This window comes from Canis lupus, chromosome 13 (assembly GCF_048164855.1).
Source record: "Canis lupus baileyi chromosome 13, mCanLup2.hap1, whole genome shotgun sequence".
Taxonomy (NCBI): Eukaryota; Metazoa; Chordata; class Mammalia; order Carnivora; family Canidae; genus Canis; species Canis lupus.
The window spans coordinates 43,639,759-43,660,076 of record NC_132850.1 but is presented as its reverse complement, the minus strand read 5'-3'; the positions used below and the strand labels follow the sequence as shown (position 1 = coordinate 43,660,076).

The 20,318-nt window shown below is 48.3% G+C and overlaps 1 protein-coding gene and 1 non-coding gene across 8 annotated transcripts in view; one reads left to right on the top strand and one right to left on the bottom strand.

Annotated features, from left to right (window-relative positions):
* NT5DC3 (5'-nucleotidase domain containing 3) overlaps positions 1–20,318 on the top strand; it is a 96,444-nt gene that overhangs the window by 30,377 nt on the left and 45,749 nt on the right. Inside the window, exon 1 of one of the 7 annotated variants that reach the window (XM_072773389.1) lies at positions 11,980–12,160. The exons of 5 other annotated variants lie outside the window; for them this stretch is intronic. In XM_072773389.1, the coding sequence (XP_072629490.1) occupies positions 11,980–12,160 (181 nt within the window). Of the gene's footprint in view, positions 1–11,979; positions 12,161–17,407; positions 17,532–20,318 lie in introns of those variants that run through there. One more of the 7 variants, XM_072773390.1, reaches the window with a different exon arrangement.
* Positions 9,424–9,527, bottom strand: LOC140603306 (U6 spliceosomal RNA). The gene has a single exon (XR_012006303.1). It is a non-coding gene; the product is annotated as a U6 spliceosomal RNA (small nuclear RNA).

Here is a 20,318-nt window from a genome sequence, read left to right as displayed (position 1 = left end):
GTCCCTCAGGACAGAAGTCTGGAGAGACCGTGATGTCATGAGCCAGGTGGGCACGGGGGCAGCACTGTCCTTTCGTGCTAGAGGCCTGACAGTGCTCAGGATGGCTCCCCAAGAGCAAAAAATCATCCAGGACAAACGTCAAAGTGCCAAGATTGAGAAACCCCGAGTTCATCAGCCACCTTGCTCATTTGTTGTCCGTTTTATGTAAAACGTGATTGCTTTCAGCCTTGTCAGTTGCCAAGGGGGAGGGAGACTGAATCACTGTGTACCTCCAAGGGAAAGTGTATTTTCAATCCATAGATTGAGGAGCATGTGCACAGTGTTTTCTCAGTAAGGGTTTTCAGGCTGAGTACACGGAGGATTTTGTTTGCAGCCAGAAAATACAGATGCAAATCTCTGCAAAAGGAGCTCTACACCTAATCTGGTTGCTTCAAATTAATAGTTTGTTACCCATTTTGGCGTCTGGTCTAAGACAGAAATATAATATATTCGTTTACTGTCAGGTAGGAAGTTTATCAGCAGGTGCGTCAGACTTACATGTGGAAGCAGTGAGTCGTGCCGAGGGGTGGTCAGGACCTGGAGTCTGTGCACCTAACTTAGCGGGGAGGGGGGCATGGGAGGGAGAAGGGACACTTAAGGGAAAAGCAAATTATTTTTTGTATAGATACACAGAGCCTTAGGAGAATAAATGATGTGTAGCTTGTAGTGATGTCTGTCCAGGTGTGGTGCCTGCATCCTGTGTCCCCGGAAGAGGAGTAGCCCTGGGGAGGGGTTCATGATGCTGGAGTCCTCCCGTGGGGCTCTGTTTTTAGGCACGAATGACATTCCAAGAACTCAAATGCCTTTGGCTCAGAGTAATTCTACATGGTTAAGAATGAGGTGTGCTGTGGGGTCACAGGTCCGGTCCCCTCTGCCTGACCTGTGATTGAGGGAACGTGCTTACATGGGCTCTGTAGGACAAGAGGTAGGCCAGAGCTGCAGCAGTCGGGACTCTTCGTTGTCCGCCACTCTAAAAGTCGCAGGGCCTCTGTAGTGTAAGTGTCACTGAGCACCCATCGCCAGAGCACTTGCGATGCTGTGTATTTTTGCATCGAAGAATAAAGGGAGCCACGGTAGGCTGACGATCGCCAGGCATTCCTTCAGCACCCATTTAGTTCAGTCACTTCCTAGATCATGCCGTGTGATGGATTGTAGGGCGGTTGTGTGGCAGCCCAGTGTGTCGATCGGGGTCCCTCTGATGGTCCCTGTCCCAGACGCTGAGCATGGAGCTGCCCGAGCAGACCAGCAGCTCTGAGGGTGGCGGAACAGGTCCCTGTGTGCATGTGCCGCTGTGACTCTGGAGGCCTGTGTAGGACGCCTGAGTCATTGTCTGCGAGGTGCTGCACTGGGTGACCGTCCGCGCTGGTCTCCTCCGGGTGCCGTCACACACAAAGGGGTGGAAACAAGGCTCCTGTGCCCCAGGGATGCCCCCGAGGGTGCCAGGGTGGGGGACGAGACAGCATCTGCCTCTCACCAACTGCTCGCCTCGTTGGGAGGCACCACGCCTGCTGACAAGACAAGACGTGAAGTGAAAGGAGGAGGGGACATGGGCTTGGGGGGCTGGGCTGGGCTGGGGGGCGGGAGGGGGGTGTGAGGCTCCCGGAGGCCCGGACTGTGCTTCCCTGGGACAGAGGGCTGAGGGCAGCCAGTGTGCTCTCGGGAGCCATCCTGGAGGAGGTGTGGGGTGTGCGGGGTGTGTGCTGCCGGGAGGGCGCTGCCAGGCGGAGCCGCAGGGAGAAGGGGAGGGACATGGAGGGGCACGGGGGGACACGGGGCTGGGGAGGGACATGGGGGGACACGGGGCTGGGGAGGGGGTGCACTGGCTGACGGGCTGTGAGGGAGGGTGGCGGTCCAGTGCAGGGCTGCAGCGGGCGGGCTGGGACCAGGTCTGGGGGAGGCTGGCGATGGATTTGTTTATTTATTTGGGGGGCAAGGGGGGAGAGTAGAGGGAGAGAATCTCAAGTGAACTGTCTGCCAAGCAGCACCCCTGACCTGGGCTCGCTCTCACAACCTTGGGGTCACTACCTGAGCCGAAACCAAGCGTCAGATGCTCAACCGCTTCATGGACTGAGGCACCCGGAGCTCCAAGGGGATTTAAATGTGAATTTATTCATTCATTGAACTAGTGTTTACTGCACCTTAACGCAGGAAAACAGGTTTTATCCAGGACGGTCGCGTTGGGCGAAGAGGCCTCGGTACAGAGGTGGGCTCAGCCCTGAGCACCGTGAGGGTGGGGGGGGCAGGTGGGCAGGTGGGCAGGGATAGAGAGCTGAGAGGGAACTCCTGCGTAAGGACCCCCCCCCCCGCCCCCGCCATGGTGGTAGATCTCGAGAGTGGCTAACATAGCAGGGCCCCTGCAAGCACTGACAGTGCAGGGATGAACACAGAAGCTAGAGGGAGGATTGGTGGGAAGAGCCTGAGTGGAGTGTGGTCAGCTGGAGACTAGCCGGTGACCATCGTTCTGTGGTCCCCGGGGGAGGGTAGTGGGAGGACGCTGTCACGGCTATCAGCATGCTCACACCGAGGGACGAGGCCTGACAAGCGGCAGCAGCAGGCTCTCCTGGGTGGTTACTTGGTCAGCCCCAGACGTGGCAGCAGGGGTGGCTCAGCTCCAGGCCAACAGCATTGAAAGAAACGACCCAAATTGCATTTTAACCTGTTAAAAATAATTGTGTTTAGTGGACTTCCCATATTTTGGTTTGGATCATAGATTCACAGTGACAAATTGTGAGCCCGAAAGCCTTGGCACCTTCTTAAGTCTTTTTATTATCACGTTTGATCAACATGTAGGATCTGGCGTAACCTTCCAAAAGGGAAGATGGTGGGCTCCCAGCAAGGATAATTCAGGTTTAAGTACAGCATTTTAATGCGTGAGATTATAGTAAACATGTAATAAGATGATGGATTTGTGAGGGGCCAGAAATTCTACATTTCGTTTCTTCTTCTGATCACAGTTTTGTGAGGCACTTCCTCAAAATGAAATATGTCCATGTAATGTACCCTTTATGGCTTGTCTCCTCCCAATTTCAATCCAGTTTCAAGAGGAATGTTCACCGACCAAAACTGTTAATTCTAGAGATTTTAAGACAAATCCTGACTACAAAAGAGGATTTTTGTGATCTGTGTTCCAGCCTACCTCTGTCCTCTGTCCTCCCGTTCTCCTTCTGTGATAAGTGCTTTAAATCCACCTTTTGAGAAATGATTTCAGTGGGAAGGTGGCTTTGCATGTTTCATTATCTCAAGCTGAGTATTCTGTACTGAACTGTTTGTTTTGGAAGAACTATGGTAGATGGACTTTATGTAACTTCCCTCTGCCTGGAATTCTTTTAAAAAACCAATGCCAACCATCTCAGTCAAATTTAGAAGGAAGAAATTGGACAAAAGCTCTAGTGGGTGACTTTCAGCAGGGTGAGTCAGTCCTCTCTCCTCCTATGATTGTGAGGTGCTCAGCTCGGCCGTGGTCCTTTTCTCTGTAGCACGAGATATAGACACACTACATTTTATTTTAACTTAAACACATAAATGTAATTATTTTCCCCAGACTTGAAATTTAGAATCAGGACCTTTCTCTTTTCTCTCTTTCTTTGTCTTTTTTTTTTTTTTAATGGGTCCTCTGATTGGAATGAGATGTCATCTTTCTCTAAATGCATCACCCACAATTTCCAGTTTTGACTTCTCTTGGGTGAGAACTCTGACAGTAGTGATGCAGCATGTGCCAGATCCTTCTAGACTGCTACCCCTTTCTTCCTTCAATCTTCTACTGTTGCCTTGCCCTGGAATTTGAAAGAATTCCAAAGCATTCAGCCTTTTTCTTCTTTTCCAAGAAAACGGCTCTCCATTTCACACTAAATATCTCATCAGTTCGTACTACACCTGATTTAGTCACGGGAATGAGACTCACCACCTACTTGAACGTTGGTCATACTAGAACCCAGAAGTGAGGGACGGAGATGCCCTACTAGCTGCAGGTGCTTAGGTGCTTAGTGTGTCCAGGGCGCCAGCTAGTATGTTTTGCACAGGAAATAGCAGGCTCAGGTGATCCAGCAGTCTAGTGCTGCCTGTAATAGGTCTTCCTTTTTACTTGCTGTATAGGTCTCATCACTTGATTTATTTTTAAATATTTTATTTATTTATTTTAGAGAGATTGAGCATGAGCAGGGGGAGAGGGAGAAGGAAGCTCCCCACAGAGCAGGGAGCCCATCAGGGGGCTCTATCCCAGGACCCTGGGATCATGACCTGAGCCACAGGCAGATGCTTCACCAGCTGAACCCCCCAGGTGCCCCAGGTTTTATCATCTTAACAGGAACTCTTTTCTTTTCTTTTCTTTTCTTTTCTTTTCTTTTCTTTTCTTTTCTTTTCTTTTCTTTTCTTTTCTTTTCTTTCTTTTCTTTTCTTTTCTTTTCTTTTTTTCTTACAGAGAGAGCATGAGAGCATGCAAGCTGGGGTATGGGGAGGGGGAGAGGGCCAGAGGGCCAGGGAGGGAGAAGCCCAAGCAGGTGCCACAGCTAGAGTAGAGCCTGACATGGGGCTCGATCTCAGGACTCTGAAATCATGACCTGAGCTGAAATCAAGGACACTTAACTGACTGACCCACCCAGGTGCTCCACTAGAACACTTTTTTTTTTTAAGATTTTATTTATTTATTGGAGAGAGAGAGAGAGAGAGAGAGAGAGGCAGAGACACAGGCAGACGGAAAAGCAGATTCCATGCAAGGAGCCCAACGTGGGACTCAATCCCGGGTCTCCAGGATCAAGCCTTGGGCGTGAAGGCAGGGGCTAAACCACTGAGCCACCCAGGCTGCCCTCTACTAGAACACTTTTTAACCTGGAAAGGACTTTTGAGATCACTCAGCTAACTTTAAAGCTGAGAAAATAGCAGGTGTTATATGCTTGCCCTGGTACAACTGATCAGAGAATCCTGGGAATTAGATAATAAAGTCACGGAGGCCCAGAAAAACCTAGTGATGTTCTGGAGCCTTGCAGCAAGTAGGTAGTGAACTGAGGACTGGAACCCAGTCCTCTGACCCTAATGCCCATGCTCTTTGCATTGTTTGTGGCTCTAAGAGTTTGTAGCCCTGTTGGCAAGATAAGCACATGAAGGTAACTGAAATGAATGTAGTATGTGCTGCAACAGACATTGGTACAGGGCACGGGGACGCATGCAGAAGCACGAGTAAAACCCTCCGGGGGTGACTCAGCAGGGCACCTGGGGGCTCAGCTAGTTGGGTGTCTGCCTTCATCTCAGGTCATGGTCCAGGGTCCTGGGGTCGAGCCCCATGTGTCTCCCTGCTCAGCGGGGTGCCTGCCTCCCCCCTCCCTCTGCTGTTCCCCCTGCTGGTGCTCTTTCCCTCTGTCAAGTAAATAAATAAAATCTTTTGAAAAAAAAGGAGCTAGAAGACTGAGCTGGAAAAGTATAGTGTGGAATCCTTAGCTACGCTTGGTGGCTGAAGCTGCTGGAATGGTTGAAGAGCTTTTTTTTTTTGGTTGAAGAGCTTGGAAGAATGTTTGACCCAGCAGTGGGAGACAAAAGTTGGGGGAAGGCCGGTCTTTAAGGGGTGGGCAGAGGAGGAGCTGTAGCAGCAGGTGAGGAGGGGCTCTTGAGGTAGGCTGAGACTCCACAAGGGAAGCTGAGAGGAGAAGCCTGACAACTGACTACCAGGTCGAGAGCAGATCATTGCAACCCAGAGGTCACAGGGAATCTTCCATTTCGGGGGAAGTGGTAGGGACAAAAGTCCGTGAAGGAGGGAGCAGTGAATTTGTTCCCTGTACCCAAAGGTGGGATCTACAGAGGCCCTTGAAATGGTGGCGGGAATTCACACGGTAATGAGGCAGTTGGCAGAGGCTGCTGCTTGCTGTGTGCAGCCTGGGCCCTGGAGAAGATGGGTCCGTGGTCTCAGTGGGCAGGGGTGGAGCGTGGGGTCCTTCATCTCCAAGCACAACCCACTCTCATCCTTCATTTCCTTTAGGGCGGAAATCGAAGGCCCGTGCAGACATCCAACTGCAGCTTCTTATGTCATTTGAGACAAGGATAGCTTTGTCCCCTCCAAAATGTTTCTCCCTCACTACGGTTATTGAAAGAATGAGCAAACAAGCTCAATTTCTCAAACTGAGGGATTTGTGACAAACTTGGGTGTAGCACACTTGTTGAACAAAAAAAGACTTTCAACAAAGAATGTCTAGGCGATGCATAACCCTCCTTCCTCATTGCACGTCTGCAGCATGTCTGGGCGAGGAGAGACAGTGATCATCTCCACTTCTTAGCCCGTACGTCCCTGCACAGGGGTGGTGGTGGTGGGGCTCACTGCTGGGTGGGGTCCCTGGACTAGGCTCACTGGGGACACTCCCCGAGGACCTCCACCAACACGGAGATTTCTCTTGTCACTTGGTGACCAGCACCTGCATTGCAGATATGGGCCGAGGCCAGAGTAAACACAGGCCTGGCGTTGCAAAAATCGCACCTCTTGGGTGACCGCACATATTAGAGGAGGTGGAAGGAACAGGCTTACATTTCAGCGGAGTAAGGACTAGGCAAGGTGGCCCTTCAGAAGAATACTTGAAAGGACCGAGGACTGTCTTTGCATAAAATATCTTGCTTGCTTTTTCTGGAGGAAATAGTAAAGAAGCTACCACTTTTAAAAAAAAAATATTAAGCAATAAAAAAATGTGTGTGTGTGGGGCGAGTAGGAAAACTGACCATTTAAAATCTGAGGACAGGGATCCCTGGGTGGCGCAGCGGTTTGGCGCCTGCCTTTGGCCCAGGGCAGGATCTTGGAGACCCAAGATCGAATCCCATATCGGGCTCCCGGTGCATGGAACCTGCTTCTCCCTCTGCCTATGTCTCTGCCTCTCTCTCTCTCTGTGACTATCATAAATAAACAAAAAACAAAACAAAAAAAAAAAAATAAAATCTGAGGACAGATATTCAAGGTAGTGGGTGGGACTTCCCCCTACTCCCTCCTCTGACTCACATTCCATCCAGAGGTACAAAGTGGAAAAGATAACTGATGGTTCCTTCCTACCTATATTTTTATGGAAAAACCTAATAGGGAACCAGTGCAACAGGAAGACCCATGTTCTCTTTACCACCTCGGGAAGTGATGGTGCTTGGATCCTGGCCAACTGGCTGTGAATCCCAGTTCTGCTATTTCTGGACATAGCCTCTCTGGGTCTCAGTCGTCTTACTGGCCACAAGGGGGAGATAAGCTGCCTGTCGGGTTGCCCTGAGGCTTAGTTACAAGATGTGTGCAGAACAACCCACAGAAAGCCCTATTAGTGTGGGCTCCCTTCCCCTCCAGAATTAAGGGTCAGAGTGAGAAGAGGTTCAGTGACTTCTCTCCAGGGTAAATGGACCAAGCTGAACTACCTTCTTCCCTGGGCTGGGAGGACTGACACCAGGCCGGTCATGTGGCTCAGCTGGTACTGATCCTGAGGGAGGATGGGGTGGACTGGGATTGGGCCTGAGGTGAGGATGGCCTTTCCTGGCAGCTCCTATGCCTGCTGCCAGAGGGAATGATTGGATGCTGTCTGAGGTCAGAGCCGGAGATACAGGTCCAGAAGGGATCCTGAGGGAAGAGGGGCCTGAGGGAGCCAAGATGTGCAGTTAAGAGGGAGTCTGAGGAGCAGTGCATGCTAAGGACGGCAGCGGCTGGTCTGTGTGACAAGTCAGAGCCTCTTGAAGTGCACCAGGAAGAATGAGCAACCTGTGGGGGCTGCTTACAGGCATCCAGAGGATCTCCGGGAATGAGCTCTTGCCCGCTGCCACATGAGACACTCTGGCATCCTCCTCCACTTCCAGCGAAGGCCGCTTCGATGTGGTGGTCCTGCGCAGGGTAACCCACAGGTGCATTCCGCTCCGCTAGATGGGGCTGACTGGGAACATTCTAGGGAGTCATTGAGCTAACTGTAAGAGAAGCAAAATAGCCACAGATTGCTGGGCAGAACCACAGCTGCCAGCTACAGCTCCCTACAGATTTTGAGATGTGGGTTATGACTCACAGAGCAGAGATACAAGGAGAGAACATTTCTACAAACAGAAGCCACAGCTGGCATGCAGAAGGACATTCCTGTGCCAGGAGGGGACATTTGCGTTGCCGCCAAGGACACGGCCGGGGCTGAGGCCAACCCCGGGTGGTTCCACCGTGAACTGGAGCAAGTTACTTAACTTCTTTCAGTTTTCCTCTTTTAAAAAGACAATGGGTTTGCACTATAGATTCTCTGGAAGGACACATGGTTTAGGGAAAGCTGCACAGATGGGGACCAAGGTGGGAGAGACACTTTTTACTTCATATCTTTATACATTTCCATTTTGAACCGTGTGGATGGGTGTCCTATTAAAAGGCTAAATGAGAAAAAGAAAAAGACAAGTGGTGATAGTTTATACCTTACAGGATCACACAGCCTGCCAGATGCCAGTCACTCACGTAATCTTTGGCTATTAGTATTCATAATGGGGATGGTGGGGGGTCGTTGGCCATTGATTTTTACCATGACATTTTTGGTAGTCTCTTATCTCATATCCACATCCATGCCCTACACGCCCTGGCCTTACAGTATGTTTATGACCAGTGATACAAGTTCAGCTCCTTAAAAGCAGCCTTTTAAGTGGGTAAAATGAATAAATGAGTACCACTGGCATATTAGACTGTTACATATACATATATGTTATATATATGTCATATAAATATATATCTGTTTTAACACATTTTAACACATTTTAGAGAATTACATTATTGACAGTGGCACCTGGCACTGTATAAAGAACACATATAGATCCTTCACCTATATTCAGCAGTTGTTAACATTTTGACCACATTTGTGTTCTTACACACACATACACACACCACCCACACACACGTCTACCCATATATTTTTTTCTGAACTATTTGAGTGTTAGTTGCTGATATGATACTTACATCTGTAAATGCTTCAGCTTGTGTTTTCTGAGTATGAGGACCTTTCTACATGAGCACAATACAACAATCAAACCTAGAAAATCTAACCATTGCATAAGGCTACTTATCTAATGTGTAGTTTGTATCCAAATGTCTCTGAGTGTTCTGGTAAATGTTCTTTATAGTTGTTAATTTTTTGATCCAGAATCCTGTGTAGGGTCTTCCATTGCATCTTGTTGTCTTCTTTTTTCTTAGCCTATAACCTTAAGTAGGCTTGTTTTATCTTTTATGGCATTGACATTTTTGAAGAGTCTAGGTCAGGCTCTACTCTACCCTGCCCCCCCCCCCCCGCACCCCCCCCCACTGCCCCCCGCCTTCTCAGTGTCTTATCAATTCATACCTGATTGTTTCCTTATAATTAGACTTAGGTTAAGTGTTTTTGGCAGGAGTATTACAATAGATGATTTCCAATGCTATCTTTTTTTTTTTTTTTTTTAAATATGGGATGCTTCATGAATTTGTGTGTCATCCTTGTGCAGGGGCCATACTAATCATCTGTGTATCATTACAATTTTAGTGTATGTGCTCCCAATGCCATCTTTTATAATTTTTTTTTATCCTTCTCTTATGTGAAACCAGGAGTACTTTTAAAAAATTCTAATATTTTTATTTTCAAATATCCAGCAGGTCAGTTATTGATGAATGACTCCGGTCATCATATCATGACTGAAGCAGTGGGCTATTTGTACAGGTCACTTGATTTAAGGGCGACCTACCTGGGATCTTCTCATTCATCAATCCATGGAATCCTGCAGTGAGTTTCTGTTCTGCGTCTCAAAAAGAAACATACTTTTGGCTATTCACATTAGATTTGTGACCTCTTGATGATTTTTGATCTTTTGCAGACTTCTGAGGGAAATCGAGTGGATCAGGAGTAGGAGATGATGGCCTCAAGGCCTGAGCCGGCAATATTCTGAGGGTTCTAGGAATGGCACCTCATTGTGGGAGCACTTGCTTAAATTAAACTACCATAGCGCTCAGAGTTCTAACACAGTGAGCTCTGCAATATGCATGAATGCACATACGCTGCAGAGAGCTAAAAGCATGGGCTTGGCGTCTCATACAATTAGAGATAAATCAAAGTGTGCTTCTGGAAAAGGGAAAAAGGTCTTGAGACCCATTATTTCCATTTTTATTGAGGAGAAGTCCTGATGGAAGATACAAAATAATGTTGAACTATGGAATGGCCCAGAGAAAGAAGCCTTGATGAAAAAGAAAGATTATTCCTCTAAGATTTTATCTTTGGGTAAAATGGATGGGGTAGGAAATATTTTACAGCAAAGGATTTTGTCAGCTAAAGGCACAAGTGGAAAAGGCCAAACCACCACAATTTACTGGCATCCCTTGGTAATATGGTCTCTTAGCACAAATAATCCCTGGGAATCCATGTCTGAGCTCATATCGGAAAAGTGGCTTTTTCAGAGCTCAGATTACAGTTCAATTTCCTAGAAGAGTTTTTTTCAGAGAAGATCTCAGTTTGAAACCAAAAAGTTGAAGACCTCAAATGATACTAATAAAGTATAAAAATGATCATGCGCTTTTTTGTGGTTGTCTTTACTTAGAACTCTTTGATGAGATATTTCCTCTTATAACTCTTATAGGTGATGATAAAGTCTAGGGTTTTGATTTTTAGGGTTTGATTTTTTAGCTCTTTAAAATACTGTAACAGATCGCAGCTAAAAAGAATAATTGTGTAGTGATTCACATTTGTATGGTAGGTAGAAGATTGTTGACCTCACAGGCTTCCATATCTAAAAAATGCTGAAGCAGTGTAATTAAAGTTCTACTTGTGTTACTTTTACCTTGCTATAGTTTATTTTGCATTTATGAATTGAATTTTCCATGTAAACAAAATTTATAATTGCTATCACCAAACCTTTTTTTAAATTTTGTGAAACATGAATAAGAAAAGATAAATTGGGATAAACCAATAAGTAAATGTAATGTACCAGAGCCCGTGGATTTGATATTTATTTTAAACATTTCCATTGCCGCTCATCAGTGATTTGTTACCCATTAACTGTTAAGGATTACTTATTGGCTCCCTTATCACCCAACTAAACCCTACATACTATGTTAGGAAGCCAAATGGAAGAATGGGTTCAGCTATGTGACCCCAGGAAAATGATTTCACTTCTCTAAGCCCCAGTCACATTAGATATAAAACGGTAGAAATCCCAGCGCCTGCTTTTCAGGACTCCTGAGAGGCCTGCATGAGATACTGCGCACAGCAGGGCTTCACTGAGCAGTGGCTGTTACCTGTCAGGGCCTAACGCAGAGGCCAGTTTGTTTCGTGAAGCATCTTCTGGCCCCTCCAGCCAACAGCCTAAGCCTCTGTGAATGCTTGGGTGGCCTTAAATCGTTCCCTATTTCACGCACGGCTGCCGGGTCTCCCAGGCAATGTGCCGGCCTTGGGAGTTATCCCCAACCCCCTTTCATCAGTAACCACAGTAACCACTGGCTTGGGCTCCAGGGGGGCCGCATCAGTCTTCACCTGCGGCCAGCCCCGCAGATTTGAGGGAGGACAGGTGCACCGCCCAGGTGAGCGTAGGCAGGAGCAGGAGCAGGAGCAGGAGCAGGAGCAGGGATCCCTGGAGGGGGCACTGGCCTTTTAGGTTCTGCAGTGGGCGGGGGCGGGGGGATGACCTTCACGCGTATCAGCCCACTCGTGGGACCTCGGTCCACTTGCCCCGTCACGGGCGGCACCGGAAGGACCCAACCCAGGGCTCCAGGGCCCTCATAGACCAGCCCCCTCCGGGCCCGGCGGGACCCCGCCCCGCCCCGCCCCGCCCCAGGCCCCGCCCAGGCCCCGCCCCGCGGCAGCCCCGCCCCTACGGCGGCCACAGGGGCGGGCCGCGCCGCCGCCACGTGCTCGGACGCAGGGAGCCGCCTGCAGAGCGCGGCGGGGCGGGCGGGGCGGGGCTGCTGGCGCCTCTCGCGGCGGAGCGGCGGCGGGCAGGGCCTGGGCGGGCAGGGCCTCGGCGGCCGGCATGGCCTCGGCGGCGGCGGCGGCGCTGGCCCGGGGGGCCGGGGCGCGGGCGGCGGCGGTGCTGCTGGGCGGCTGCGGGGGTGCGGCCCGGGGGCGGCCCGTGTGTACGGCGCCCGGGACGGCTCCGGACATGAAAGGCTACCTGTGGGAGCGCTACCGGGAGGCGAAGCGGGGCACGCGCGGTGAGTGCGGCGGCGCCCCCGGAGCCTGCGGGGCCCGGGGCCCGACCCAGGCGGTCGGCGGCCAGCGCGGAAGCGGGCCCCCGCGGACCCGCGCCGCTTGCCGCTGACCTGCAGGGCATTCCGACCGTGACTCCCCCTCGGGCCCCCTCGGTCCCGGCGGCGGCGGCGGCATCTCCCTCCGCTGCAGTGCGATTCCGGGAGGCGTGGAGAACGCCTCCAGTAACTTTGCAAGTCTCGCCTTTCTCCGGTAGGGAAAGCAGTTTCATACCTTCTTGCGATTTTCGGCTGGAAATCTGCATTAGAAGCGCCTTGGTCTCCAGGGGCATCGCTTGGGAGACAGTCACCCCCACGCCCCGTTAGGTATTGTTAGTGACCAACAGTAATGATAGGAGCAGCCGGAGCCGGGCGGGCGGCGAGTGCCCCTGGAGCCGTGCAGAGCCTCTGGCCAGGGGCGATTTTCCTTTCTTGTGTTGCGTAGGTGCTTGTGTGTCGCTATGTTTGAAATAGGAGAGGTCTCAAGTTGAGAGTGTCCTGTTTTATCTCCTAACCTAAGTGAGGGGGGTGGTTCCAGGGAGTGACTGCTTAGTTGCCAGGTGAACATAAAATCAGCTTGGTTCTGTTGTTACTGGTGGAAATGGGCAGAGGCGGGAAGAGGCCCAAGTAAATACCAGGCCGGGCACTTGGATTATCTCCCTGAATTCCTCATACCTGGGAGGGAAGGTGCCACTTCCCCATCCTATAGATGGGAAGAGCAGAAACCCACGTGTATGGAACCTGGCCAAGGTCACACCTTGAGCTGGGGTCTGTCTCAGCTGTGAACTCCCCATCCTGTTTCCTGTGCTGCCCTACCTTCCTGAGGCAGCTGACCATCTGGGAGCTGTTGTAAGGGCCAAAGCCATCAGTGCTGCTTCTTTCAGGGAAGACTTAGGATTGAAATAGTTGTATCGATGTTGGGAGCGAGATGGGGTGGAGGTGGCAAGTGGAGATAAGGAGAGTATTTGGTGGGAGGGAACACTGGGTAGGATCACATTTTCAGTCTTCTTGCCAGAAGTCAGAAGTTTGATGAAAGAAAGCACGGGGCTTATTTTCACCAATCGGGATGATTTTCTGAGGGGACTCAAAGAAGCAAGCAATATAGAATTCTGTGAAATAGGGCTTCTCAGTTTTCCTTTGCTGAGTTAATTTTGCTCCATCTTTTGAAGTGGTTGTGTGGTACAATGGAAAGAAGATTGGCTTTGCAGACAGACATTGCAGATCTTAGAAGAAATATAGATCATCTAGCTCACCTTTGTGAGACTTTTTTTAATTGGAATTTTCAATTGAGATAACTGTATATTTATATGCAGCCATAAAAATTAATACAGGGCAATCTGGGATACCTTTTACCCAGTTTCTCCCAGTGGTAACATCTTGCAAAATAATGAGTGATACAGTATCTGAAGCCATTTTGAGACTGATACATGTCACAGATCTTGTTCAGCATCCTCCATTTCTACTTGTGTTTGCATATTTAGTTCTATATGGCTTTATCACAAACAGGTTCAAGAATCTAGCCCTACAGTCAAGATACAGAGCAGCTATCAACAAGGATCTCTCCTATTATCTCTGTAGCCACATTCACTTCCTTACAGATGCTTTCTCTGATCTCTAAGGTGTTATCTGTCCTTCATTTCAAAGATTTTTGGCATTTCCAAAGTGCTTTACAGAAGGAGTCTTACAGTATGTGACCTTTTGGAATTGCCTGTTTAAACTCAGCATAATTCCCTGGAGAGTTGTCCAGCTGGTTGTGTGTATTGTATCTGTAGTGCGTTTCTTATTGCTGAGTAGTGCTCCACAGGGAGATGTACCGCAATTTAGCCTCCTTTTTTTGTTTTTAAACTGTAGTGAACCATTTAATCGTATTTCACTCACTGAAGGCTATTTGGGTAGCTCCCAGTTTTTGAGTATTACAAATGTGCTGTAAACATTTGTGTATCGGTTTTTGTGTGAACATGTGCTTTCATTTCTCCAAATGCCATTGTTGGGTTGAATGGTAATTGTACATTTAGTTTCATAAGAAGCTACAGGCAGCAGTTGTTGCCATTCTTCATGAAGCTTCAGTTTCATGGTCTGTAAAATGGGGATGGCGGTAGTAGTGCCACGTTGTAGGGTTTGGTGAGGAATGAATGAAGCCATCCATGCAAGGTGTGTGGAAGGCGAGTGAGACAGCTGAAGTGCTGGGTGAGAAAGATGAGCATCAGGCCAGAATTTGGGTTTGGGGTTTTGGGGTGTGATGATCCAAGTGAAATTTTGGAGTATGACAGCTCAAAGGAGATTTTTGGGACCTAATTACACCAGATCTTAGGTGCAGGTTACCTCCTGCTCCGACCTCAGAGCATTACCTGGGGGTCATGTGGGGACAGTCAGCACCAGCCTGGCACCCAGTAGATGTGCAGTGTTGGTAGCTATTATTATCGGTTACTAAATGACTTCCAGTTTCAGACACATGCTTGGTGAGAGGTGGAGGTGGTTAGTTAAGCTCTGGGGTCTAGGTCCCCTCAGGTTACTAAATGACTTCCAGTTTCAGACACATGCTTGGCGAGAGGTGGAGGTGGTTAGTTAGCTCTGGGGTCTAGGTCCCCTCAGGCCGGGGCAGTGAACAAGCCCAACCTCTCTAGCTTCGCTGTCTCTCTCCGCAGAAGGAGGCCACTGGGCTGGATGGTGTGTGATGGGTCTGCGCATCAGGTGTTGGGGTGTGCCACCCCCATCTTCTGCCCCCAGCAGTACTGCAAGGCTCCTGGGGCCCGCTGGGGAGCACAGGCACTTTCCCCTGACTCCTCTGTTGTCTCCCCTTTGGGCGGTGCCAAAGCCACTGGGCTGTATGTGAGAGCACCAAGCCCCGGGTCAGTGGGGTTGTGCAGCCCTGGCAGGGCTGAAAGGCTGGGGACGCACAGATGGGCGGAGTGGGAGGGAGGGGCCTGTGGTGACCAGCCCCGTCCCACGGATGGGGACATTGGTCAGGGGCAGGTGAGCAGCAGCTCAACAGCAGCTTGGGGATGAAACAGAGCTGGGGCTTGGGCACAGAGCCGACAGCTGCTCAGCTGTGCAGGGTGCGCTGACCCCTGCGGGGCTGTCTACAGGAGTAGGGGTCACAAAAAAGTATTGATGCTCAGACAAAAATGTGTAGTCTTATTTTTTTTTTTTAACTAACAAGAGACAAAAGTAATTTCTTTCCCCTCATTTTCTGATTACTGCTTTCTGGTAATTGAATCTCTCGCCTCATCCAAACAATCTGCTCAGGTATGTTCCCTTTGAAGGGTTTCCCAGGATGAAGCCTACTCCAGGAGGAGATGATTTTTACTCCTTGTTTTACCCTTTTTCTCCCACACTTCTTTTTTTTTTTTCCTCCATTTTTACTTATTTTAATTGTTTGTTGGTTGGTTGGTTTTTTTAGAGTGAGAGAGAGTATGTGCGAGTGGGGTAGAGGGGGAGGAGGGGGAGAATCCCAAGCAGGCCCCACGCCCAGCGTGGAGCTTGACACGAGGCTTGATCTCATGATCCTGAGATCATGACCTGAGCTGAAGTCATGGACGCTTAGCTGACTGCTGCCCCAACTCCATTTTTATTTTTAAAAAGTTTTAAAAATAGACTTTATTTTTTAAATCAATTTTAGATATACAGAAAAATCGTGTGGTTTCTCTAAACCCTATCACGGTTTCCCCTACAATTAACCTCTCATGAGAATGGCACATTTGTCACAGTCAGTGAACCAATATCCGTTATGTCCATATGTATTACTTTTCACTGAAGTCTATGTTTAATTCACATTTCCCTAGTTTTCAACCTAATGTCCTTTGTGCTCCAGGATCCCACTCTGAAGAGCATGCTACACTTAGTCCTTACGTCTCCTTGGGCTTCTCCCACCTGTGATAGTTTTTGATTCCCTTGACTGTTTTGAGGAGACATGGTCACTTACTTTGTAGAATGTTCCTCATTTGGAATGTCTTCCTTTATTTTTTTAACTTGGGGTTTGGGGGATTATAATATGCTTCCTGTGTCAAACTCAGCATAAAGGGAGTGGTCTACATATATTTAAGAAAAAAAGTACTGGTTTATAACCTCCAGCAAAAGTTTCCTTTGGAACTGTGGTTCTCAGCTGCAGTCGGGGGGGTGGGGGCATGTGGCAATGTCGGGTTACACCTGGGGGCAGGGATTCTGCTGACCTCTGCTGTGTGGGATCGGAGATGTTGCTAGACAGCCTGCAATGCACAGAACAACTTCCCTACGAATAATAATCCAGCCCTGAATGTCAGTAATGCCAAGGTTAAGAAACTTTGTCCTAAAATGGGCAATGCTAAGAAATCATTGTGCGATTATAGTTTAGAGGGTTGGATCTATTTGTGTGTGGTCTCTTCTTTCCTGTTACGCTGCACCTTGTATGCGTCTTCTTTGGACTGAGCCCTTGGCTGCCACAGAGGTGTGGATGGAAGCATTGCTGCTGCCTGGGGGGGCTTCTTCGGCCAAGCGTTGGGGTGCCCAGTGGTCCCCATGGGAACCTTCACATACCCTCTCGGCCTGGGCTGTTTAGATTGTTTGGCTGCTTAGCTGGGGCTGTGAAGTGTATTAACTTGTGGAAAGAAGTAGGGGGATTAATGGGAAGTGTTAGAAGCTTTTACAGGGTGTTGATGGATTTATTCAGAGCTCTTTATTGAGAGCATTTAACTTTTGTTCAAAAATTGTGTATTTAGTAAGGACTATGTATAGGACAGTGATATGAGCTTAGTTTATATAGAATAAATGTAAAATGCAAACCGTTCCCTTGAGGAACTGCAGTGAGTTAAGGAAACACCATAATAATAATGAGATAACTTTAAGATGAGTCTAGTGTTTCTCAGACTGTGTTCCACCATCTTCAGGAAATGTTGAAAATATGTGTGTTAAAAAGACCTTCTTGCAGGTAGGCTTATCAGAGCCTTTAAAATGCACGACTCCCCAAGAAGGAGGGTTGGGGTGGAGCACTCTCCAAGTAAGTCTACCATGAAACCCCCTTTTTGAGATAATAGCTCAAAATAGATGTTCTAGAGACTGCCCTTTGGAGGTTCAAACAATATGTATAACAAGAATGTACATTGATAATACCCAGAGGTATTAAGTAATGTACACCCTTGTTAGGCTTTCTCTTTGTAACAGGGCTACAGAGTAAGGGGGTCAGGGTGCCTTCAAACATCGGAGGAGGCTGTGTGCCCTGCGTTTAGAAGAACATGCAGATTGAACAGTTGCAGCATGAGCACACACAGGCTGTTCCGTGCATGGTTTCAGGGGGTTTCTGCAGCATCTCAGCCTCCGCTGGTGAACCCGGTGCTCGTTGAACCCTGTTATCTTACAGGAGCAGGTAAGGGGCTGCCCTGGGTAGGTGCTGGGTTGCTGAATGAGGTTGAAGGTTGAAAACAGGGGACTCTGTTCTGGGTGAAAGTTTGCATATCAGATCAGAAGTCAGCCTGGGTCTGTGCCATTTTTACGTGTGAATGTTGGGGTTTCTGTGACTGTTGCGGAGGTGGCTGGGGACGCTGGCAGTGGGTGGGCTTGAAGTCTGGAACTCATTGTCCCCTTTGCCAGGGCATCCTGGGCAACGCAAAAGAAGCGACAGGAGATAACGTGTAAAGAGGAGATTAAATGATAATTACGTTGCCAGCTTTCGAAGGAAAGTAGAATTTACAAAAATTCAGTAGTTCTGCAACTGCAAGCCATGTGAAACCCACCTGGGGGCTTGTTTCAAAAGGGGATGCTGAGGCCCTGACCCGGGGGGCTCCGATTCAGCAGATGCAGGGCGAGGGCCGGGGAATCTATTTTCCTGGGCTTAGAAACCAGTTGTTCGTTGAGCTTCTGACACGTAGAAGCACTCATGTCCTCTGTATTTTAGACTTGTTCTTTTGGATTTGGGGCTCAGCAATCTGGTAGACTAGATGGATAGTTTAAAAACCTTTTCTGTAAAGAATATGTACATGCTGAAAAAATTACAAAGAACATTCTTATGTAGAGCTGAGCTTTGAAAAACTGAAGTGAAACAGCAGGGACTAAAAATGAAGGATGGTGAGCAGGCTGAAGGTGTTACCATCCTGGAGCAGTTATTTGGTGGGTGTTATTGGCTGTGCCTGCTGGGACAGAACACAGACACATACTCTGTCCCTATGTCTCTGCCTCCCTCTCTGCCTGTGTCTCTGTGTCTCTCTTTGAATCCTGTAAATCCAGACCCACACAGAGCTGCCTTCCAGGCAGGAAGATAGTAGGGAAACTGGTCTGTCTTGGTCTCTACTCTGAATTTCTCCCAGTGTTGGGGGGGCAGTGCATGGAGGTCTCTCTGTGGCCTCATCATCACAGGCTAGTTCTCTCATGGACTTGGGTTTGAATTTGGTCTGCCTGCCATGTCGGGTAATTTCAAACTGAGAAGTTAACTAAAAGTGGTCCCAAGGTAATGATGTTCTGGGATTTCTGACAGAAGTCGATGTAAATTCTCCCTGGATGGCTAGATCTTCAGCCCAAGCGCAAATGGAGAGCCAAGATGTTGGTAGCTATGTGAGTAAGTCTAAATAAATACAACAGTATAAAAACCAAGCTTTTGTGCGCTGACGCCAGAGTTGAGTAGTTGCAACAGAATATGTGGTCCACGGACACAGCTCAGAATCTTTACAGGAAATGTATGCCATCTCCTGAACAAGAGCTGTGCCTAGATGTCAGCATGGATGACTGTCACAAAAACCAGGCTGAGTGTGTGTATATATAAGACAACAAACAGGTTGCAGATGAATACCAATTCTTAAAGGTTTGAAAATCTGTAACAGATACCGTAGGTCACTTGCAGGGATACACATGCATGTGCTAAAAGTCTCACATGTAGGGGAATGATAAACATCGGAGTCAGGGTGGTGGTTACCTCTTTGGTGGGAGGAGAAGGCGGGTGAAGATTTAAAGGTTCATTTCCCAAGCTGGTGGTAGGGATGTAGGTGTTCTTTGTATTTATCTTTTTTTTTAATAATAAATTTTTTTAATAATAATGTATTTATCTTTATACTTTTCTGTGCGTCATAAAAATCTTAACATGTATTCTTTAAATGTCTTCTTTTGTTTTCTTTATGATACTGAAGATCTGTGGCCACAGGAAAAAGTAGCAAAGAGACTTCAGAGAAAAACATGCCACATAATAATTTTCACATTTTCAGGTAGGAAAGAAATTTCTAAACTAGGAAGAGAACTGGAGGATCCCTTGGAAGTCATAGCGTCCAGTGCTTTGCTGGAAGGAGGAATTCCTTTTTCCATGGCTCTTATTAGCAGCCATCTGGCATCTGCTTGAGTTTGCCGTGTGAGCAGAAGGCTGCCAATTTTATTTTGGATGGCTTGAGTCACAGAGTAATTCTAATTCCTGTCCCATATGATAGCTGCTTAAGTGGTGATCCTGTGTCGTCACTGTCCTCCCCTTGACTTCATCGCTTTGGAAGCTCGCCTTTGCGTTCAGGTTGCTTTGTGGCTGTCCCTGTGAAGGTGAACCATTGAGGGTGAACTATAGGAGCCACTTGTGGTCCCACTGCTTCAGAGTGAGGGGCATAAGTTGCCCTGCGCTGCCGAGCCTGGGGCTTCTGTAGGATACCCGGACACTCAGGCTGGGATCGTTTGTGGGACGGGACCTTTCACCCAGGGCCTGACTTTGTTGTTTCCGTGTTGACGAGATATGTTTATAGATTAAGGAAAAAAGAAGGAAAAAAAGCCTCCCCCATATTTTTTAAAAATATTTTATTTATTTGAGAGAGAGAGAGAGAGCGAGAGTGAGTGAGCACAAGCAGGGGGAAGGTAGAGGGAGAGAGAGGCTCTGCACCGAGCAGGGAGCCTGATGTGGGGCTCGATCCAGGGCCCTGGGATCACGACCTGCATGGAGGCAGACACTTAACTGATGGGGCCACTCACTGCTTTCCTCCAGAGCTTCTCTGTGTTCCTGTTGCACATGATCAGTCAGTGCTTAGGAGGAAAAAGGTAGTATTTTTTTCCTTTTATTTTTTAAGTTAGATACTGCACGTTTTAGTAGGTGAGAGAGAGGCCCACTGCTAGGTATATCAGCTAGGTAGGATATTTTTGTACTTAGGTAGGTTGGTTCTGAACTTTGAGAAACTCATTGTTTTCAGTTTACTAG